The 24,996-nt window shown below is 41.7% G+C and overlaps 1 protein-coding gene across 1 annotated transcript in view; it reads right to left on the bottom strand.

Annotated features, from left to right (window-relative positions):
- The window catches only part of LOC134088108 (metabotropic glutamate receptor 4-like), a 130,180-nt gene that overhangs the window by 8,209 nt on the left and 96,975 nt on the right, over window positions 1-24,996 (bottom strand). Inside the window, exons 4-8 of the mRNA XM_062542036.1 lie at window positions 24,448-24,602; window positions 24,088-24,228; window positions 13,844-14,044; window positions 6,958-7,094; window positions 3,653-4,591 (exon numbers count right to left, since the gene is read on the bottom strand). Coding sequence (XP_062398020.1) covers window positions 3,653-4,591; window positions 6,958-7,094; window positions 13,844-14,044; window positions 24,088-24,228; window positions 24,448-24,602 — 1,573 coding nt within the window. The remainder of the gene's footprint in view (window positions 1-3,652; window positions 4,592-6,957; window positions 7,095-13,843; window positions 14,045-24,087; window positions 24,229-24,447; window positions 24,603-24,996) is intronic.

A 24,996-nucleotide genomic window follows, 5' to 3' on the forward strand; every position in this document is an offset into this window, starting at 1 on the left:
GTAGCTCTTTTGTTCCGAACAACTGTGGCAGTACTAGTGTGGAGGAGATGAGGAGAGGCCCTTTCATCAGAGCTTGTCACTGTATTTCAGTCAGAAAAGTACCAAAACTCATTGATGGGATTTGTTTATGTTTTTTATATATATAATATATATATATACATGGGTGTTTGCCTGGGTGGAAGTCATCTGTTTTGAAAAACTGCTACTACTGGAGCTGCCAGTGCTACTGTTGCTGTTGCCTTTGCAGCTGCTGTGGCTGTATCAAGCGAAACAAATAAAAAGCGCTGAGATCAAGAACGCGCGAAGAAACCAGACAAGACCCCCCCTGTGCTCAAAGTGGATTCTGACAGGAGGTGCTGGGGACCGAGGCAAGAAAAACCCACTGTGCTGCAGAGAGCTGTGGCTGACAGCGGACTAGCGGAGAATTCTAGAAAGGCGTTGTTGAGGGAATTAAGATAATTGGTTTTCAGGAGGTGGGCCATAGGAGACCCACCATCTGAAAATAGCAGGTTATCCAAACTGAACGGCAGTCTTTTAAAAGACACCTTTTATAAGCATTATAATGTATTACCAAGCAACAATTTGTATCCTGTATTCAGACTACTCTTTCCCTAGAAATGGCAATTAGTTGGAAAACCTTAAACCTTATTACATCTACTGTACCAACATGCATGAATCTAATATGAATATATCCTCAACATGTTGCTGATTGGTTAATAAATGGAAGGACTATGCTAATGTTCTCAGAAAACAAACAAAAACTTCACTTCACTTTACTGAAGACCAAAATTATGATGGCAATTATCATTTACTATACAACTTTTCTTTTAATCAGATTGAAAGGGTAGCCAGCCACCCCCAGAGTAACTCTATCTATGAAAACATTCATGAACATATAATAATGTCATATGGGAGGGCCTTTTAGAGGATCTCTGATATGACACACTGAGACGGAATTGATGAAATGTTTTTATCAGTGCTTACAAAAGGACTGCCTTTATTACGAGCACAAGCTATAGAGGAGGAGAAGCTGAGGCATGCATGACATGTCTGTTTGGGGTTTAATGATGAGGTTATGTCTGCATGATGATAAGCAGGCGATGTTATCATTTTCTTATGAAGTAAAAATCCAATGGAATGGAATGAAAGTGTCTTTTAATGTCCTCTGTGCTGACTTGTGCAGACCGCTGTAAATGTGATGTCCACCTTTGCTGTCTAAGGGGCACAGACAGTCTTAATGAAGCAGATTATGAATTGAATATTATTGGCCATTTCTAAACCAGTTTGCCCTGTGAGACACTAATCAGACCTAACATGGTTAACAGATGCTGTATCAAAGATCCTCCGCTTTAACCCTCTCTGGCTGTATGTTGATCATAAAATGCATACCTGGATAAATGGCCAAATAGTTCAACAGATGGACTTATGCTCTAGATGTTTTCTGTGTTCATATGTTTTCTGTGTGCTTTCTTTTATTTTTCTGACATGGTAATGATTAATCTGTGCATTGTCTGTTTGATATATATATATATATATATATATATATATTACCAACACAGATAATCTGCAGAACACATTTGCCTTGCCTGTGACATGACAAAACTGACACATATTTAAAAAGCCCCTTGGCACACACATCTACAAAACGTTTTCACTGGAGATGTTCTCTCTCCTTTTTACTTCTCTCTCTTCCTCTCTCTCTCTCTCTCTCTCTCTCTCTCTCACACACACACTTTTAAGATGAGGTGGAAGCGAGAGATGCCCATTCCCCTCCATGTGCTGAAGTTAGATATCAAAACTGCCGAGCGTGTTGTCACGCTCGACAAACCTTCACCCAGCAATGCCACGAGTCAATGGTACCCCCCCCCCCCCCCCCCCCCCCCTTTTCACTGCACACACAAAGCGCTTGGTGCCTCACCACTTCGCCTTTCATGAGGGGGGACAATGGTACAATTAGTACATTATCACTACCTGCCAGTCTGCTGTCACCCACCACCACCACCACCCCACCGTCTCGCTGTCTGCTCTCATCCAAACTAAGGCCTAACATTATGTGATGGGTTGCCAGGTTCACCGTTCACATTATGTGATTGGGTTGCCAGGTTTCCAACAGACAGGGGAGAGCAGCAGCGAATGAGTTGAAGTTGTTGTCAGTGCCCGCTCCCTCTGGAGCCCCAACAACCACTCTCTCCCTTCCCCACCCACGGCCACATACATGCAAGCATACGACATGATAACGACATATGATAACAGTGGTGTTCAATCATCTTTTAACCCACTCAGGGTCAGGGGTTGAATTGGGAACTGATTGCTTAATGAATAAACTGATTGCTAAATAAATAAGCAAGAGGCGGGGCTGACTGCGAGGGTGGCGTGTTGACACAGCGTTGGCAAATAGAAATAACACCAATTAGTGTCCGTTCACTGTGACGGCCTCGACACATTCCCCCTCAATCTGGCATGACAGACTTCATAAGCCGCTAAAGACGGTTGTCACAATACGCATTGTCACTCAAACGTGGAGATGTGAAAATCCTAACAAAACTCACTTTATCACAGAGCTGTTCTATCAGCTTAAAATCAAAGAGGACAATCAGGCCTCTGTGACAGTTCCTATTAGTTTGTATTGGCCTGAAAGTGTGTTAAATGTGCAAATGTCTGTATCAGCTGTCACAAGTGCTTATACAGGTGTCACGTAATTGTCGTTCAACGGCTTAAAAGGAAAGCATTCCCAGATATAATGAGCTATAATATGACATTATACGTCTTAAATAAATAATCAAGTCTTCCCCTGAGCGCGGCACCACCTGCTTACAGTATGTGGAGTTGGGGCTGGACGGAGAAGACAAGTGGTAATTGCTATCTCTGTCAAACAGCCGTGCCTGTCCCTGCTCTCTGTAACACTACCCACTGTAATTTGGGTGCCATCTCACTTGCAGTAATCGCCTTTCTTTCTTTTCTTTATTTCTTTTCTTTTTTTTTTTTCTTGCTGAGGCTCCAAGTCGCTCGCTTGCTCGCTCGCAGCTCATTCATTTCAAAGCATCTTTTCGGGTGAAACGACAAAAAAAAAAAGAAGAAAAAATCCCAAAATATACAGCCAAGCACAATTAAGGAAATGAGCAAAACAAACTTGAGCAGCAAATAAATTACACACAAGAAGTCATCACTGGCTGCGTGTTTCCCCCGTGGGGACATGCCGCAGGCACATCTCCTTGAATGATGAATAGCTCAGCACACAAGTGATTGATGTTATACAACAACGGCAATTTAACCCAGCCATTTTCATTTTCAATGGACCACGGTGCAAACATGAATTGAAATGGAGGGACGGGCAGCCAATTGTGTTCCAAGGAGAGTTTAATTGGCTTGTTCGCGTGACTCAAACCATTTCGCTGTCGAGAGTTTAGTAGGCCAGACTGGACAGATGTGTACATAAATGGGAACATGATTTATGGATCAAAGGGAAGATGGCAGATCTATTATCTACCATGAGTGTGTCTCAACATTTCATACTTCAATTTTGTTGCCTTGTTATATTATAAAACTGGAACTGAAAGTGTTCCTGAAACTGCATTCTGTGGCTTTGTGAGTCTGACGGAAAACAAACAAACACCTTTCTAGACAGATATGGTCATTTGCTGTTCAAACCTACCTTTTCTGCTGACTGTGAGGTCCCAAAGAAGATGGGTATGAACGCCAGCCAGATAATGCACGTGGTGTACATGGTGAAGCCGATGGGCTTGGCCTCGTTGAAAGTCTCGGGCACGCCTCGCGTCTTGATGGCGTACACCGTGCACGTGACCATGAGCAGCATGCTGTAGCCGAGCAGGCAGATGAGCGACAGGTCCGAGATGTCGCACTTGAGCACGCCGCGCGCCAGCAGCGGGTTGGCCGTGCGCTGGTCCTCGTAGTCGATGATGGCCAGCGGCGACGGGTCCATGCCGAACCAGACGCAGACGCCCAGCAGCTGCACGGCGATCAGGCTGAAGGCGATGACGAGCTGCGAGGCCGGGCTGATGAAGCGCGGCGCGCTCACCGACTTCTTGCCCTGCTCGAAGATGCGGTAGATGCGGTTGGTCTTGGTCAGCAGCGCCGAGTAGCTGATGCTCATGCCCAGGCCCAGGAAGATGCGGCGCAGCGAGCAGACGCCCACGTCGGGCGTGGAGATCATCAGGAAGGTGGTGGCGTAGCACATGAAGATGCCCGTCAGCAGCACGTAGCTCAGCTCGCGGCCGGACGCCTTGACGATGGGCGTGTCGTTGTAGCGCACGAAGGTGACCACCACGAAGAAGGTGGCCGAGATGCCCAGGATGGCGATGAAGACGGGGATGAGCGCCCACGGCGAGCTCCACTCCAGCTTGATGATGGGGATGGCCTGGCACGCCGTGTGGTTCTCGTTGGGCCGCAGGTCGAAGCGGCACATCTTGCAGGAGTGCGTGTCGGCCAGGTACTGGTAGCCGTCGCAGCGCTCGCAGTGCCAACAGCACGGCATGCCCTTCACCGACTTCTTGCGCTCGCCCGGGCGGCACGGCTGGCTGCAGATCGAGGTGGGGACCTCGAGGGAACCTCCAGGCCATCGGATGTCTTCGACCTGGACAAGAGCAAATTATACATTTACACAAGAGCAAATGCATTCTCACTACAAGTGTTCCAAAATACACTGCTATGGTCCAGCAGCACCCTCTCCAAGTTACTGCCACCCGTGGAGTGAAGAGATACAGTATAAAAACATTTTAGTTTTACAATGAAAACAACGAGGAAAAACCCAACCTACCTTGTATTATAATTATAGTATAAGTCTAGTATATTTACAGCAAAAGCAATAATTTGTAACGCTTCCCCCTGCTAATAAAATGGCTTTAGACTTATCCTATAATATCTAATAAAGTCAAAGAATACAGGGGATTTGTGGATGCATCTCTGGATCATTTAGATATTTCTAGTCCTCTCTTGTGCACTGTCCTAAAGCTATCCCCACTGAGTTCAGATCGGGGAACTGAGACCATAGCAGAAACGTAAACTTTGCGTTCAGTAAACAATTTTTTGCGCTGATCTGGGCATATGTTTTGGATCATTGACCTGCTGAATGTGTTTTGGCAGACACACCCAGATTTCGATTTAAAATGCTCATAAACTTGATGATACCCTGAAACCTAATTAAGTTCCCAGGGCCTTTGGATTAACAACAGCCCCAGAACACCACAGACCCTCACCCTACACTATGTATACATGTACTAAGGCATGTTTTTAGGCATTTGTTTTTTCCCTAGTCATTTTTCTATGTACACCAAACCAACATTGAATGTTTGTTGGCAAATAAGATACATTTTCCTTTTTATCTGACCACAGACCACAATTATATGCATTCCAGATAGAATTTACAGGCGTAGATACATGATACTTTTCCTGGCAAGCCTTTTAAACAATATGTTAGCATGGAGGTCACTTCCGATGTTTTTTTTATACTTGGTGACCCCAAAATGCTGTCTGTCTCTCCAACAGAAATCCTCAGGGAATATTTAGTCTATATTCCATCCTCCTTCTGTGTGTAAGGGCAAGATAAACATGGAATATGAGAATGTTTAGGCAAGTAGCTGTTTTTAAAACCACTTCCTGACATACCAAGGTGAAATACATTTTTCTCTAATTAGAATTTTGTATTTACTTGTGCTTCCCATGTTGAAGAATGACTGGGGTGTTTGAACTCTTTGTGACTCTATTTTAATGCCTTGATGAAACAGTAAATAATGGTTTACTGCATGACACCTTATGAGCCCTCTGATTACCTTGAAGAAGTTAAATATAATGAATGTTAAAAATATGCATTTCTTCATGATTTTCTTTTTTCAATATACTCTTCTCGGAATAAATGTACCTCTCTTCAAGGCTGGATTTTCCCCTAATTGTTTTCATTGTGAAACTTAGATGAAACACCCACATATCATTTTTAAATATTGTTGACTCATCCTTGCCAGAGTCAGTACATGCAGAGGGTTCTGTATAATCTAATTTCTGTATTTTTAGTACACTATATTAAAATGCCAATTAATCAGCCTGAATTGCTGCGTTTACACGAGAGCTTTAATGCCGAATAAAACAAACTTAATTCTACTGTAAACAAATAATTCATTCTGCTTTAAAAAGACCATGTAAACACTTATTTCGCATGAAAATAAAATAAATTCACGTATTTTCCATGTAAACTTCCATTCAGAATTATTATGTAAACTCGAAGGAGAATATTCTAATTCTGAACTATTTAATTCCGAATAATTAATTTGGAATATAAAACATCATGTAAACGTGGCAATTGCCAGTTCAGGTGTGGGCGGTGTCGTAGTTATCAAAAGATCATGCCAAGGTAACAGAGAGAGAGAAACTGCGAGAGAGAGAGAAACTGCGAGAGAGAGAGAGAGAGAGAGAGAGAGAGAGAGAGAGAGAGAGAGAGAGAGAGAGAGATGTGTGGTATTGCTAAGCTCTAAAATCGGGGTACCCTTCCCATAATTTTGAAAATGACCAGTACACGTAACTTCATAGTAAGGCTTAAAGTAATTTAAATACAATTAACCTTAAATAAGGTTAATTGTAGCTAAACCACTAACGTAGCTAAACCACTTCACTAACGTAGGCCACAGAGCTTTGCAGTACAGCATGCCTTGCCTGTTGCTTCACCAAATATACAGTACATGAATAAAGCTCCTAATCAAAGATGAAGGTCAGTACTTTAACCTTAAAGTCATTTCATTTCAATCACCAATCAGTGTCAAAATAGATCAACTAAAAGAAAAATGTAGAAATGATGTAAACAAAGGAAAAGAAACATGTTGGATTTCTTATCATTAGAGGATGTTCAGTCTGGGTAAATGGAGATCTTTCTTCACTTGTGGAGATGTTCAACAGTCAAAGGTCATTACTACAAATAGGAACGGTGCGTGATATTTGCTTGAGAAAACATACATTTAAATTCAGCTGATCTGTCCAATTCCCGATGACTTTGTATTCTTTGGTGTGATTCCTTATCTGATACTGGAAGATCTCATAACGTCCAGGGGCATCTCCATTCACATTGAAGACAACAGGAACGGTAGCAATACCTGGTGGCAGAAAAAAAAAAACCAATGATTATACAGTATGATCACAATTCAATGACTTGTTCACCCAGAGCTGGTCATTGTGAGGACCTCTCTTGATGCAGGTTTGGGATGTCTGAAGCCAAAGCAATGAATGTGTAAGAGCAAACATGAAAGCCATTTCATACTGTACGTACAGTACATATACATCTTTGACATCATCTTGCACCCTGGCTCATTCTCCAGTACAAATCTCTGTGGTTCAAAGAGCAACACAATTCTGCTTTCTGATGTAGGTTAAGATTTTCCATATTCAGCATGATGGTAAATAATTTATGGCGGATAAATATTGGTTGCTGAAATGCTTTCCCTTTGATACGGATTTGGACACTCTTCCTGGCTGCTAATATGCAAAATGTGCACCCTGGGACCTGGTAATTGGTCTTACTAAACTGTTGACAAGAGAAGAGGGCTTGTCTACTACCTTTTGGAAGGATCACAAGAGCTTGTAGTTAGTGCTTAACAGAAGCACTGGGGTTTTACTGTAGTAGCATTCATGTTTTTGACTATTTGATCATTGCGTAATCATTAAGTTTGACCTGTATCTACCAAAAATAAATAAACAAATAATTCATACTAAATCATGCCACTGATTTATACTGATTTGTAGGTTGGGTGGTTGAAAACAAAGCTTGCAAAATATCTTGGCTTCTGTCATGTTGGAGCTATTCTCACAGTATTGTGTTAATGCGTCATTAGTGACTTGCCATTAAAGCAATTTGGTAGGAGACTTCATGTTGTGTGAGAGTAAGAATTGCAGGCTACATGCGTGCCAGTTCAGTCAAGCAACCTTGAACTTCTGCCTTGCATGCTGACATTCACTCACTCACTTATCTGACTTGACAGTCTCCTTCCACTGTCCCCTTGGAACCCTCTCTCTCTGTCTTGGACTGATGCATTCAATGTGCCATACCATCCCTGAACGCATCCAAGTATGAGGAAGACGGCAAGGCAGCCGAGCAAACAGCTGGAATCCTGCACATCCAGATAGGCGTGACTCAAACTCAGAGATTCACAGAAAGAGTCTCTAATCCACCCTCACCCCCCAACACACACACACACACACACACACGCACACACACACACACGCACACGCACACGCACACGCACACGCGCACACGCGCACACGCACACACGCACACACGCACACACGCACACACACACACACCCCATGTCTCTTTCTCTCTCTGACAGTTCGACAATGGTTTTAGCAAACACACTTAAAATGAGGTTGTGCTGCGGCTCCCGTGCCTGGCTCTTGACAACCTCCACTCCAGCACTTCAAAGGCAGCGCATGCACTGCTTGGCTCTCTGATGTGTTTCAGTGGCAGTAGCAGTGCTGTGCACACATGTGGTGTGTTAGAGAAGCTGCCGCAAAGGTATTTCAATTTGTTTAACTTCAAACTGCATTTTGATGCCGTCAGTGGTTTGTAATCCCAAATGTGTTAGCCCCACTGCACACATACACAACGTTAATTATAGGTTAGATAAACATAAACATAATTAATGTCAACATATTTAAGAGAGATAAGAGAGATACATTGATCAATCCAAGCTAGATCACCTATGTTTTAGCTCAATATAATAGAAAACTGCCATTGCTACATTGAATTTGGACATTAATTCACCACAGTTCATGCTACAGTATAGCAGAGATGTGTGGATATGAAAACTATATCAAAGGAAAGTCTAAACCTCTCACCCAATCACTTTCTCTGAGATTCCTAATACAGTATGTCATGTTATGTTATCTGTGTTGAGATATGCGGGCACCCCACAGCCATCAAAGTATACTCTGCATGAATAAGAAATGGGCACACTAATGCAACATGAACCATGTTCAAATCGTTTTGATTAAGTCCTGCGCAGAGAAATTGAAAAGATATGGGGGTTTGAATTAAAAGTGGATTGCTTTAAGACAAAACTCCAGCCATGAAGCATAATTAATTGTGACCTCTGACAAACTTCTGACTTGGGAAGGCATGCTGGGCTAAGGAGTGTTTGTATGGACATCACCATGTCTGACAAACTACACGGCTGAAAATGAACAGAGCTTTGATACCTGTGTTAATTTCCATCACAACATGGATAGAGGAGAGAGACATTTTATGGGACCTGGGACAAACTCATATGAAATGAATCATTGCATTCCATAAAAAGCATAGAATGCCATGGTTCTCATCCCAATCCATGTCCCCAGCCAAAAGTGTCTCTATTCAATATTCCTCAAGCTTTTCCATCACACAATGGCATGTGTGGTGGAGAGGCTTTCCTCCAGAATACAATAAAAACCGCAGCTTCCCAAGAGCAGATGAATCTATAGAAACACTCTGTTTCTGCCTTCCCTTCCTACACAGCCTTATACACACCGGGCTTCATTTGTAAAGTGGCGACAGCTGGCAATGATGGCAGGTGCAATCTGCAAAATTTGCAAATGGGAGACCGTGTGGCAGGGTGGGACTGCAGAAAACAGAGGTGGTATGAACAAACTGTTTTGAGATTGATGTAAGCCAGAGGAGGTAGCTGTGTGTTCCCCTTAAAGCCAGCCACACACCGCACTGTTTTGTACATTGTGTATCTGGAGTTATTTTCCATGTCAGTCGAAGCTTTATTACATTCAGATGTCCCAGTTTTGACCAGTCCAAAGCGAATATTTGGATGAAAAGAGAACAACATTATCACAGGGCTCGTTTGACTTGGATTTGTCTGATTACATACTGACCTAAAGGTGAGCAGTAATTCACTGGTTTACTGTTGTGAAAGGTAAGCAATTTTCTATAATTGGCTTCCAACATCTTGGCATCCTGCCATTACATACAGAGCTGAAGCTGGCCAAGGATGAAGTTTTGCGTATTTCATTAGCCTAATGTTTGTGCACTACACAAACATTACTCGATGTAATTAAGCATGTCCTCCACTCGTATCACACATTGGGGTGATCACCGAGGAGTGGTTTATATTTAAAACATTGGTGGTGCTATGCTATGTAGCTTAGCTAAGGCACTTAGCCATTGAGCTTACATAGCTGGCCTTATGCTTGTGTATGATGAAAAACGTGTATTCAGAGCAGGTGGAAAGGACTGGCCTTTCATGCGCTTTCAAGATCGCCCTGTTGTCTGCTATCAGGCAGCGTAAGTTAAATAACTTCATATCAATCCTGCTCTCTTTAGTGTCTTGTCAAATGTTCTCTGTGGGGTTGTGGAATAGTCAGTCTGTGGTTGATAAAGCGGACTTCATTCCTGCTCTGGCCTCACAGACATCACTTATTATCAGTTATTCGCTCTTAGTGAAACGTTGATTAGACAACAGAACACTGCCACACCTGCAGTACCGTCAACGAATTATGTCTTTTTCCCCATACCATTTGTTGACCTGGTGGAGGAGGTGGGACAGGCGTTCTTGTCACTTACGACTGGAAGTTTACACAGTTGCCGTCTGCACAGTTCTGAATGCCTTTCTACCATGATAACGGAGCATTTCAAGCTATACCTGGTTTATCTTCCCATAGGACAGCTTGGCTGATTTGTGGATGCAGCCCTCCTATACTCGCAAAGCTGGTGAGGACCTTGATGTAATTCTGCAATGTAACTGCACTACAGAGAATCTCATGGCTAATCCATTACATGTATCCAACAAGATAGTCATGAAAGAGCTAATACAAAAAAAAATCTATCACTACCTACAGTACATAATCTTTAATGCAAAAGAACACTAAATACAGTTCCTATGATATTGCTTTTTTTAATATTTTTCTCTAAGCCACATTCACACAATCCTCTCTCTTCCTTTCTGTCTCTCTCTCTCCCCCATGTTTCAGCATTTCATAACAGCATTGCTAAGCGTATTAATAACTGATGACACAGCTATGGCATAAACATACATGAATCATTGCTGTTCCACCCCAACACCCCATCCGGACAGCAGGAGAGACTGTAGGAATGAATATTTAAAGACCAACACAATCATATTGCATGTTTTCAACTGCAAATGAAATGGAGATGGGGCCAGCGGGGATAACAGTATGGGGTCAGACAGTTTTGAATTCTTTGAAAATGCAGGGGCTTCCTCTGGTTATATGTAGGCCTAAGGGATATATAGAACGACGGGCATTACCGGAGAAATAAGTCCCGATAGAGCGAACCAGACCCAAACACGCCAGCGGAAAGGTCTTGCTTCGCCCTAGAAGAGACTTATTTTCCTGATAATAACCAGTACTCTATACATTATCCCGCTTATTACACAGCTACTTGCCAAAACAAAACAAAAAAAAACGTCACATGATCAACGCTTCATCATGGTTTTTGCTGAGAAACAAATAGTTTGCAACACATGATGAACTTGAATCAGACATTCACACAGGTGATCAACCGTCTGCTTCCACTGCAAGAAGTGACCGGACTACTTGCGAAGTGATATGAAAGACGTGAATCAGATGCACAAAACCTGTTGCCATGGGCCGCGTTTCCCAGATTCGTTAAGAAGCTCTTAAGTGCTAAGAACTTCTTAGGAGCGCTCAAAGCGTGTTCTAGGAACGCTCCTAGTAAGTTCTTAGCACTTATGAGCTTCTTAACGAATCTGGGAAACGCGACCATTGACAGTGATCATTAAATACTTCAGCTGCCATTACATGGTGCATATTTGACCATAGAACGTTGGGAAATCCCATTCAAGTCAATGGAGTGTTCTACTAACATTGGCCGGGTTTCCCAAAATCGTTAAGAAGCTCTTAAGTCCTAAGAACTTCTTAGGAGCGTTCTTAGAACATTCTTACAACGCTCCTAAGAAGTTCTTAGCACTTAAGAGGTTCTTAACAATTTTGGGAAACCCGGCCATTGTGAAGAGCCGTATAATAAATGGACTTAATGCCCTGTGAGGTTACATTGGATACTGGTTGGGTCCAAACAGAATATTTTACGGCCCGTTGCTGTTCTAACGAAATCTATCGCCCCACTTGCATTCTAGACATCTACTGAAGAAATGCTTTCACAGCAACGTGGCACTGAAACGCCCTGATTCGATTCTGCCTGTAGACAGCCAGGTAAGTTCAAACAGCTGGACAGCAGTACTTCAGAATAACGGGATCAGAGTTCATGTCTGCTATAGCTTCAAAGAGCTTTGGTGTACTGGTTAGCGCACCGGGCTTGTAACCGGAGGGTTGCCGGTTCGATCCCCGACCAGTCCACCATGGCTGAAGTGCCCTTGAGCAAGGCACCTAACCCCTCACTGCTCCCCGAGCGCCGCTGGTTGGGCAGGCAGCTCACTGCTCTGGGTTGTGTGATTCACCTCACTGTGTGTTCACTGTGTGCTGTGTGTTCACTAATTCGGTTAAATTGGGTTAAATGCAGAGAACTGAATTTCCCTCACGGGATCAAAAAAAGTATATATTCTATTCTATTCTTCTATTCTAAGAAAGCAGTGGGAGAAGTACATGTAATGGAGCATTGCATTTCAATGTGGCGTGGAGCTTATGGGTGTCTCTCCTGTGGACTAAACTACAGTAAATTACATTATAACAACATGTGGGTGAAGTATGCATAGAAATCTTTAACCAACAGGGAATGTGTGTCTTCTTTAGCTCCTTTATTCACTATACTGTACTACAGTACTTCAAATTTCACTTTTCTTAGTATGCAAATAAAATACACATCAAATTACTTAAAAGTTAAAATATATGCCATGTTATGTCATACAAAAAGTGGGTGTCACTTTTCTTTGAAAAGTTGTGACAGACTTTAAAGAACTTAAATGTCTGACTCATTTCATAGCAGTAGTTATATTATTTCTATGTCTCTATTTTTATAAAATGTATGTGCAAATTTAAAACATCCACAGGGAAATCTTAAATAAGAAAGTACACCAGAAGTCTCTTCAGCACAAAACAAAATATTCTAGCACACCCTCCATGCCACTGTATTCAAAATATGGCTTGACTTATTCTGCTGAAACAAAAGCCTGGGTGCTGTCTCTATTTTTCTCATGCCAGTTCAAAAGCTCCTCTGACAATGTGAACTCCCCCTATTCAATATGAATTCTGCAGAATTAAGAGCAGGGTGGTGGTTCTATGTGTTTGTTTACAAGCCTTTCTTTTAATATTCTTTAAGGGGATTTATGAATGCTGCCCTACGCTTTTTTTATAAAAAAAGAGAAAAACTCTGAGAATATTGCTACCAAAGCCTGTGTGGTTCCTCCATGATGGTGCAGTCTGAAAATAATGACCCTCATAAGAGCCAGACACCCAGGCAGCCATGGGCTAACGAGTCAAGAGAGGGACGTGAGGTCTGCTTCCATTGATAAAGACGCTTTGGCAGTTTCCAAAAAGCAGACTCCCTGTGTAAGTCTTTAATGCAAAAAACTGTGTGTGTGTGTGTGTGTGTGTGTGTGTGTGTGTGTGTGTGTGTGTGTGTGTGTGTGTGTGTGTGTGTGTGTGTGTGTGTGTTTTTGTACATAAGCACATTTAGTCATGAATATGCTCATGTGTCTGACTCGTGCATACTTTATCACATAACTTGCATAACTTGACATACACTTGTACAGAAAAACGCCTAAAGCTTTCTTGCCTAGTTTTAAGTGGGTGCATATGATACAGATAGACTGACGCCTGACACCATGCACTATACTATTGAACTAATGCTTTAAAGATACATTTCCTTTAGTCAGGACATCACGGTACTACAAAATACCACTGCACATAGGAAGGAACCAAAGCCTCCTACCTGTGAAGTTGACTTTGCGGATGTACTTGAGAAGCATGGAGCCGTTAATGGTTTCCATCGCTGGGCAGAGGCCAACCCTCCCTGGGCAAAGCTCCTTGTGCATGTTGTGCAAGGCATGGGCCATAGCATAGACGGCATCAATAACAAACTGCACTTTGCCCTCTTGTTCGTAATGAGAGTCTTTCCCAATCCGTTCATGATCTGAAACAGAGAGAGAGACACAGAAAGAGAAAGAGAGAGAGAGATGCACACAGACAGTCAATTAGAATTTAAATTTGTAGTGCCACTGTCGTTCACTTATACAACCCTTGTTCCATTTTCCATGTAAAGTAGACCGAAATTCTGATGCAACTTAAGATCAATTTCTCAGGCATATTGACTACTAAATATCAATCTAAACATTATGTAAATGGTGGAAATGATTATTTGAACATCTCATTCATAATCCATGGGGGTGCAAAGTGATTGATCGGCAAATCAAACAAATTATATGATTTCAAAATGCCTGTGATTACTCCATTCTCAACCCATACATCCTCTCCGAACTGAAATTCATTTGAATCCATCTGTCTAGTGCTAATTACTGGTCACTGCTAATTAGTGCTCTTCAGACAAGGTAGAGAGAATATTATTGGAATTCATAAACGGCCTCTTCACTGCTCTTGCTGCAGAATGGCTCAATCTGTGATTGGTAGCTGTGGAGGGGTAACTCAGCAGGATTTCATATTGTCAGCCACCAGACTTTGATGGAGCGTATCAGCGCATGCATAAATATAGCAATTACATTCGAGCTGGTGGACAAGACTGATGGGCACAAATGAATTGAAGGAAACAACCTTCAGGTCTGAGATCTTGACCACGTCAAATCAAATATGTGTTAATCAAGGCACAGCAGTTGTGTTAAAGTGGTATTTGAAGGAGAGGGAAATGAAAAGATCCCGTAGCCTATTGCTTGTTCAGTGATGTTATGGCAGACATATACTAATGAAAAGTGGACCACGCTTCGCAGCTTGATAGCACGGCGATAGTCTTCATTAGGTTAGGCAGCACACTGGTGTGGCAATAAGCTGTAAAGACATCAACTGACAGGCAGAGTGAATGTCAATGATGTGCGAGCTGTTACTGATAAGGAGTCGTGAAAAAGTGTCCACCATCTTGTTTTTACAATAAAAGTAGGATATTTTCTGTAGAATATTTTCTCTTCTTTTAATTTAACCAAAATGTTTTGAAATGGACAACACTTCCACATCCATGCATTGGTCTTAAACACACCAACACCCTGGCCGTTTTAAAGAGCACTTAAAAACTTAAGTTAAAAACTTTGTCCTAAAACAGGGATGCATCTAGTATCTTCACAGGGTACACATACATAGACACCAAGGTTAATTTCATTTCCAAAACTTGAGACTACATACAAATAATGTTGCCAATCAGTTGCACAGGACAACCACCTTCATAATAAGGTGACCAACATGACTCATCATCAGCACATCAGAATGATCGGACTTGGTGATGTGGCTCCAAAAGCAGCAAGAACTTGGGATCTTGTTAAATCTCAGAGGCAAAGACCCTTGATATTATGTAGTTGAATACTAAGATTAGTATGCTAAGTAGGTTGCAATGGCCACTGGCAACAGACTGATGGGGAAGGCGACACAGATTAGAGTCGATTCACAGCATGAATAATAAATGGCTTTCAATACTGCTGTGTCGGAACATTGTCTGAAAACCACAGCCCAATGTATTTGCATCCTACACAAGAGTTAAATCACATTCTAAATCATATTGTAGCAGGGGGGAATTTGCTTTTTTAAATGTGTCGAGACACATTAGACACTCAGAACAGAAACAGAAAATGGAAAGTACTGTATCTTCCATACTGCGTAGAAATGAGTATGTCCATGCCTTGTTATCTCATTATCATAGACACACTCGGACAGACATTTATTAAATCATGTTAAAGCAATTAGTAATGAGTCCCTTTGGATAAAAGCACCCATCAAATGAAACATAAGTGAACGCATAAATGAGAAATGGACTTGGCAAAACAAACGGCACATCAAATACACTAAAGATGCTCAGACATTGTGGCAGAGTTGAGTTTTAAAACTTGTGGAAGTGGAAGAATTCTATGACCTGGGGATGAAGTGTGATTAGATCAGTGAAGTGAAATGGACATAGCTGGCTAAGGGTGCTCTCAGTGCATTAAAAGTAAATGGCAAAACCTAAAACCCCTCGCTCCTGTCAGGCACACAGGTTCTCTGAATAAAATGACAGTGATGATTTGCTTTCATTTGGTTTTGAGCAATTTAATTGCCATTCAGCTTTTAATATTTTCAAGATTGCCCTGAAAGACTGCTTAGGGAGCTCAGAAGTGTCGCCTGGAGGCTGAGCTGTGTATAATGACTTGAGCAGAAAGGAGATGGTCCTCATCCTTATGATGAGTCTCTTTGGGAGTGTATTCATGGAAATTATAAGCCCCGAGATAGACCCTTGATGGACCCCACAGGTAGTGGTGTACAGGACCAACAGAGGTGGAACAAAGTGGTCAGTTGACCACTGCATCCTGTATGCCAATCCCACTGACCAAACCAATCTCGCACTGTATGCTATGCTATTTGCAAACACTATTATATATTATATGCACTATACACTATAATGCAGTATCAACAGTCCTTAATGCTGAAGGTGATACTTGAAGTGTATAGTGAGCAAGTGAAAAAATAAAGGTGTAATAATATAGCATTGTTGTGCATGTATGTTCATCTATGACGTATTGTCTCGCCTACTCAACACAGTTAAATATGGAATGTGTTGTCCTTGAAAGGACAAGGACTTCAAGCTATTTAAAATGACTTCAGTTCAAAATGATCATTTGAGTCCTGTATAAGAAAAGCATTGTGATGCTGCACTGCAAGGTAATTAAGGGATACACATACATTACATCTATGTATTCAAAACACACACACTCGCTCACTCACTCAGTAAAACATATTCACATATACACTGTGAGAGTGAGAGAGTGAGAGAGAGAGAGAAAGAGAAGAAAGACAGAAAGAAAGACAGAAAGAAAGAAAGAAAGAAAGAAAGAAAGCAGGGTGATTTTACAAAGGACAGCTTTCTTGTGTTGACGGGTGAGAAGGCAAATAGGTGAATAAGCCTCTGGACTGTCTGGTCTGTCCAACAAAACAACATCATAAGTCTGTGCAATTACAGCCATCCTGTGTGTGACAGTAATGATTAAAAAGTCTTTTGTTTACAAAAGCACTGAACTACTTCCAAAACTCCACCAAAGGGTTTGACATATACAACTTTGGCACGGCTGCCAGTTTTCCTGTGCTGTCATGGAACTGAAGGGGGCATTAGCATATTGTAGCAATGTTTGATCAACATTTTGAAAAGTGTTAGCACAGTGACATAAATGCAAATAATAACCTCACACTCAGCATCACAATATAACCTACAATATATACGATAATACGATAAGCATTAAATGTAATAATTTTTCCGGACATATGACTACATACTATAACATCTCATTTCTACATCTCTCTATAAAACAGTTGGCGTGTAAAGGAAGTTTCACATGCAGTGTTTTGGTTCAGTGCTCTTAAATGATCAATACGGAGCCATCTACAGAAGCCCCCCTACTGCACATTGGAAACATCAAAGGCCAGGGCTCGGTTATGTGAGAGAGATGGAGGAGATTTCCTCCTCTCTACCTGCAGCCTATCATTTGCCATGCACACACACACACACACACACACGCACACACGCACACAGGCACTCAGACACACAGACACACACACACACACACACACACACACACACACACACACACACACACACACACACACACACACACACACACACACACACACACACACACACACACACACACACACACACACACACACACACACACACACTGGAGATCTCCAGCAGAAAAAGGTAGGCATCTCTGAATGATACCCTTCAGCTCTACCACTCTGGTGGGATTTGTAGAGGGCCATTGGTGTGCTGGCCAGACTTCAACCCAATGAAACATTCATACCCTGCCTTTCCTATTCTGTTCAAGAGTGGCAAGTCCAAATGCCACACCAGCTGATAAAGGGCTGGTTCCTGTTCAATTTATCATAAAAAATGGAAAGACTCAGACAGTTAAGATATGGGCTGGCCCCCTCTTCCAGACAAGTGCATAGAAGCTCTCAATATTACTTCACACCTGACAAAGCCTTTACTCCAATGCATGTGACTACACTAAAAAGTGAGTATGGAATACATTGAGTGAAACACAGACCTGGAAAAAAAATAAGAGACCACTGCACACTATTTTTGATGTCAACCTACAGTTTCTGAGTGACATTCGCATTCAAAATTAAGAGAACACTGCATTGAATATGATCATCAACTCTTTTGACTGTCACTCAGCAACCATAGGATGACATCAGAAAAATGTGCAGTGGTCCCTTATCCTAGACTAAAGGTTATAATGAGAGGTCTTTAGAGGTTATACAGTAATAATGACTGCATACTGTACATACTGTAATGTCACACACACACACACACACACACACACACACGCACACATACACATACGGACACAGACAAAGACACACAAAAAGTGTTCTTTGATATGAACTATAACCCAGCTTCTGTGGAGAGCAATAATGCTCGTAAAGAAAGCCACATGGGCAGTTTGAAGAGACATTATGTGAATCCTGTTGCGCTGTCGAGAAGCAGATATAAATGTTGGCAAAATACAAAATCTTGCTGATTCCAAAGAGCTGTAAGTCTGGCAAGCAACCTGGGGAAAGTTGAAGTCAAAAAGATGACTCACAGCTAATGTGGTATTTAATCTGGTGGTTTCCAAGGGTGAACAGACCGACTCATTTTGACTTTTAAGAAGACTCTAGTCCCCTGCAGTGCAACCTGGGGTTGGATTTATTTTGAACATTCTGTAAAGTAATACTGCAATTATTGCACTATTGGAAATGCCACACATATTAGTAGAGATGGAAATATAACAAAATACACACTGACATCTTGTATTGTCAGAAATATCAAACTTCAGCAAGAAATGAAAAATACTGGAGCAACACACATGAGCACATACAGTACCTACCATTTACACACGCAGCAGACATACAGTAGGTCTACACACACAAATGTGCTCACTCACTCATTCACATAAGCCACTTTAGAAAGAGGTTTCCTCCAGAGTTGCTTCAAATATAGCATGTCACAGCTCTCAAAAGGCCATTTGAATTTATTAGAGATGCCAATGTTAGGCTAGGAGGCACCTTAACAACTCTCTAAACAAGGTGTCTTCATCTCAGTTACATTTCAGACCTCCTAATCCCCCACTCAGCCACTAGGTCCCTGACACGCCACTAGGTCCCTGACATGCATGCACGCACGCGCGCACACACACACACACACACACACACACACACACACACACACACACACACACACACACACACACACACCTATTATACAGTATACATACCTATAAATCTGTCTACAAACACAGTTCATGGAATTGCCTTAGAGACCTGAACTGAATATGCAATGTGGTTAATCAGCCTAATTTCCATTTTTTTATTTTTTTTTTATTTTTTATGAGATTCCCACCTAAGGGCATGTGGAGGAAGGGGCTTAGATGATGAAAGCACATGTAAACACAACAGGTATCTTGTCACATTTGCACATCAGTAGCTTGCCATCACAAGTCATCATCCTGGTCTACAGTAGCTGTGGAGGTGTTCTACTGGGCGTAATTTATGTGTGTCCCTAGAGTATTGGAACCTTCCCCTCACATTTGATCAAAATAAACAACACATTAGCCCTCAATCACAAATGAAATTATAAATGTCTAATACTGTACATGTGTATGTAGAGATGTATTGTGTGTTATGTTGTGCGTTCTATGTTTTGTGTCTAATAACGATTCAGTAGAACTGCTTTCAAGCACAATTATTGTGATTTCTTGTTATACAGAACTAGAATACATCCAACCTCTGAGTTGAAAGTTGAAAACCATTATCCCTCCTGTAATTGTCGAAATAACTGAAATTCATTAAACCTGGAGTGTCAGGGACCCCAGTCAATTTGGCAGTGGAAACTGATATGAAATGATATACTTTGTCTTTCTAGTCTTTGCTCAGATTTGATTTATATGTATGATCAGTATTTCTAATATGTATTCAACCACAATGTACAGTATGTGTGCATATTGATTTTTGAAGTAGACATTTTGTTACCACTATCATACCACACAATTTGAAAGATTTTCTTTCTCTATTTATTGTACTCTAGGGGCAACTTGAAATGTAAGAAGAGGAGTCTAGTTTACCCACGAGAGATGTTGACATGGTCATATGAAAAATGTATTGTGTTTTTTTTATTTTTGTTTTGCCAGAGAACATGTAATGTCTTGATATCTGAGCATCTGGGAGACTCAGCCTACAACACATTTATGATACACACACTCACCACCACCACACTGAAGTGACCCCCATTTTTCATGGTCTTGTTATGTGCTGTTGTATATCACTGTCAACACTGGCTTTGGCATCACTATTTTTTAAACAATCATGCTAATAAAGCAAATTGAATCTGAATTTCAATGTCTAGACTAATATAAATGTATAATTGTGCTTCAATTTGCACAAGGAATTTGAAAATACAGCAAACTGATATTTGTGGCATGTGCTCACGTTGCATGGAAGCCATGCTAGATTTATCCATTCTCTCAAGAGGGCTTAGTATCAAAGTCCCAATCTAACATGAAAGGGCATCACAGTCAAGTGTGTTGGTGGGGCAACACAGCCTCTCTGATTTGGCTTTGATCTCTGAGATTGCCTCCTGTCTCCATGGCAAATTAAGATATGGCCTTATTTAACTGCAAAAAGAAAGAACAAAAAACAAAGAAATCCCAGTTGTCATAATCCTAACACTTCCTGCACCTTCAGGTGTGTCAGTGTGAACAGTGTTATCTCTTTGAACAATTGCGCACGCTTACATACATTGCTCATGCCCACATACAGATGACGTTTTCACTAGTGTGGTGGTGGTGCTGCTTGTTGTTGTTGCTGTTGCTCTAAAGATCTGTGAAGATGTCGTCAATGCCCCGACCACAGACAGTGTGTGCTGTAGCCGCCACCCACCTCCCGGCACATTGTCTCTGCCGATGACTCATCCTCCAAGGGGCCCAGTCAGTGTGTGTGAGTCAGTCATATTTCCTTCAAGCCTCATTGAAACACCTCATGAACTGACATCAGAGCTTGCATTATCAGCTTCACCACCCGCCCACCCCTTCTGCCACCACCGCCGCCGCCTCCTCCTCCACAGATAGGCTCTGCCCTCTGCACATAAGTCTGAGATTTCATGCTTTAAAGCAGCGGTGAGGAGGCACGCTTTATCCTTGGGCCATTGTCCTGTGGCTCTGACTCCAACGCCAAAGCTTCACACTATAGCTCTGATTAATCCATGTGCATCCAAACGGCTGAAATCCTTGTGGAATTTAAAAATGGACAAATAAGCACAGCAGGCCTCAAGAAAACGTTGTGTTCCATTTTTGGAAAATGCATGAACAGCTATGGCTGTGTGCACTTTGATGCACAGCATTGGAGATTCACATGGCATGGATCAAGTCTTTCCTGATTTGATTTCCTGATGTGAACACTTGATATACTGCAGCTATAGCACCATTATATTATGGTGTGTGTGTGTGTGTGTGTGTGTGTGTGTGTGTGTGTGTGTGTGTGTGTGTGTGTGTGTGTGTGTGTGTGTGTGTGTGTGTGTGTGTGTGTGTGTGTGTGTGTGTGTGTACGTCTGTGTAAACAATCTGAGGCTCAAGTCACACAGCAGGAAGCTTACATGCACAAAATATATAGTTATTTGTCCAATTTGTCGAACTGGTCATGTAGCCCTGTATATTAATTGACAGCTCACACATGCAAGCTTATTCTCATTGAGAGGCCATGATGTTGCCCTTTGCTCTGTGTTCCCAGCAAGATCACTACACAAAATGCGAGTGAACAACACAAACAGCAGGAGATTTTTTGCCCTGAGCTGAACAAATGTTCCCCATCTTAAGCAAGTGATGACTATTGACACTAAGGTTTGGCGCAATAAAGCAACCACTCAATAGTTTACCTTCAGCTTGGTAGTAAATAAAATAAATAATTGTGTCTTTCAGGAAATGGTATTAGACACCATGCATGACCATTATTAATTGTCAAGACCAGCCTCAGGGCTGTGCTTGTGTATAGCTTTTATCTATTCATTTAACAAAATAACAACCGTGTGACCACTAAACTATTAGTGCTTCTTGCTTAGAACCGTCAACAGGAATAAGAATGGAAATATTCCGGAAATTCAGTTGTCTATTAATCATTTTGCTGATCAGACGGACGTTTGTCAATGTATTGTAATGAGCCCAGTGTGTATGTTTCACAGTCACAAGGGTATGGGTTGAATAATTCAGCTCGTGTCTCTAAGAATTCAAGGCCTTAAATGAGCTTAGTGGCTTTGGACTTGTCTGCTGAAACATTGATTGGATCCTTTTAAAGTTCCGGCATAGAGAGAGATGAATAACTGAGCGATGACCGGAGGATTAAGACAGTGTCATCTTCTGTGTGTCTGAAGTTTGGGCTTAGAGTTGGCAGTAAATACAATGGCAAGGAGTTAAGGCATCTCTGCTACATGCTAAAGCATTTAATCTGGTTGCATACACAAGATAAAGTTTCCTTTTATGTTTGTGCCTTATTGTCGTGCAAATATTTTCTGTCATAAGAGTAAGATTGAAACCCGCTCTTGCTCTTCATAAAACATTTCTATCCTTTTTAATTAGACTTTTTTTGTTCTTTGCTCAGACAAACAGTATGTTGGCTCTACTCAAGTATGTCTTGTTTTCTATTATGATGTTTTTTACGATGAACTTTCTGCATGAAAAGCATAATAGCCTGCCAGAACAAAAATCCATTTGTTTTGGCAAGTTAAGTTTTTAACTCATTTGTTTCAGCACATAATTGAAGACTGCTTTATTGATTTATAATCCACTCTTAGAATCAAGGTTAGAGAACACTATCGATGGAAAAGACTGGTGGAAATCTTAATTCATTGGTAATCAATCAATTAACTAAGATACAAATTAATAATCCGTTTGTCAATTCATAATTTAATTCCCCTGTGTGCCATCAGTGAAGCAATTATAATACATGCAATATCTCCTCTTTGCATCCGTCAATGACGCTTACCAACAAAAATGTACAGCATTACAATGTGGATGAGATATGGACAAGATGGAATGTCATGTGCTGTGTCATATGCTGGTCATAGGTCTACTGCCTGTGGTTATAAGTCTTGAGGCTTGAACACACTCACACACAATGTCCTTGGCTTGAAAACCCAAGGTTGTGAATCTTCTACACACGCAAACTCAACTCAACTTTATCACACACAATCTCCCCATCTCTGTCTGATGCTCATACTTGAATATGTTGCATTCAAATAACATCACACTGAATGTTCACAACTAGATCTTGGTCTTGTAGATGTGATCAATCAGGCTGCCTAGAACTCTATAGATCTGTCATGCTGTCAGACACAACACCAGATTCATTCACATTATACTGTATGTATGACAAACACTGAGTGGTCCCGCTGTGATCATCTAAAATGAGGTATATGTGATCAGTCAGGTTGTCCAGAACTCCATGCGATTAGTAGAAGATAACCTGCATGCGTTGGCCCATTGATTGAGGTGTCTCAGAACATGGGTGCCCTGATTAGGTTCACTGCTGATTAAGTCCTCAAGAGCTGCACCGGTTTGCAGCGTCTGATTGTGATTGGACTGTTGTAGATTGAACCAGGATGAGTGCAAAAATGAGCATAAGGCTTTGCACACATCTTTGCACACAATGAGGGCATGCACATACATACACACACACAAGCGCACGCGCACACACCCACACACACACACACACACACACACACACACACACACACATACCAATTGGAATTTAGTGGTGTGGTGGTGGACAGCTATAGGGTAATCTGGCTAGCCTTAGCCTTATTACAGCCTATGCAAGTAGCTACAGTACTGTATATACTCTAAAGAATATCTCTAGGGAAAGAACATATTCCTTGATTGCCTTGATCGAATTCCCACAATAATGAAGATACAGTACACAAGAGTTCTCCAAGATTTAAGAGCATCTAGGAAGTGGACCTACTTGTGCATTTCTTGATGCCTGATCCTTTCTTCAGGGCATGCCGGCTGAGTTTGCACTGGAAATTATCCTCCCAAAACTCAGCGAACCAGATATTTCTTCTGTTGTTGTCCAGGGTCCGGCTGATAAAATAGCGATCAAATCCTAGGAGAGATCAATACACATCACACTATTGTTGCACTGCGCTTGGTTACAGCTTTATGACACTATTGATTTGTAAATGCTCACATGTTCCCTTGAGACAGAAGTTTCAGTTTTAAAGACTTTTTTGTACACATTCAGAAAAGTGACTTGTAACTGTTTAGTACCATACATCATATATTCACATATTGTGAAAGCAGGAGATCGAGGTCTGATGAATACCTTTGATGGGCTGACGCTTGGGCAGAATGGTGATGGCTCCCTCCGCCATCTCTTGCTGATGTAACACCGGGGATATCTTTGACCCCCAGCTGTCAGACCCTATCCAAATAAAGTGACCGGCTCTGCTAGCATTCTTGGCCGCCTGCAGGAGTTGTCTGCGGAGAGTAAAAGAAGAAATGAAAAAAAAAAAGAATAGAAAAATGAAAAGGGAAAACTCATTTAATGCCTCTATTGTCCAGGTGGTTCATTGCAACCTTTTTTGTTCAAGGACAGAGAGAGGTTCCAAACACCTTTCTGAAGAGAATTTTTGCAGGTCACAAGGTCGGGCAGTCTTCATTGTGCCAAAATTTCAGCGTTTGAGCCAGCATCACAACAAAATCGATTCCCTTCTGGGAAGCCAGGCATTCCAGCATGAGCTGCAGGATTTCCTCTAAGCGGGCCTTGACACCAGCCATCTGCGATGGACTGTGACGCTTCACTGCTAGGGCCTCAACAGGTGCACGCTGCCCTGAGGCCTTTGTGTGTGTGTGTGTGTGTGTGTGTCTGTAT

Source organism: Sardina pilchardus, chromosome 7 (genome assembly GCF_963854185.1).
Source record: "Sardina pilchardus chromosome 7, fSarPil1.1, whole genome shotgun sequence".
NCBI classification, from domain to species: Eukaryota; Metazoa; Chordata; class Actinopteri; order Clupeiformes; family Clupeidae; genus Sardina; species Sardina pilchardus.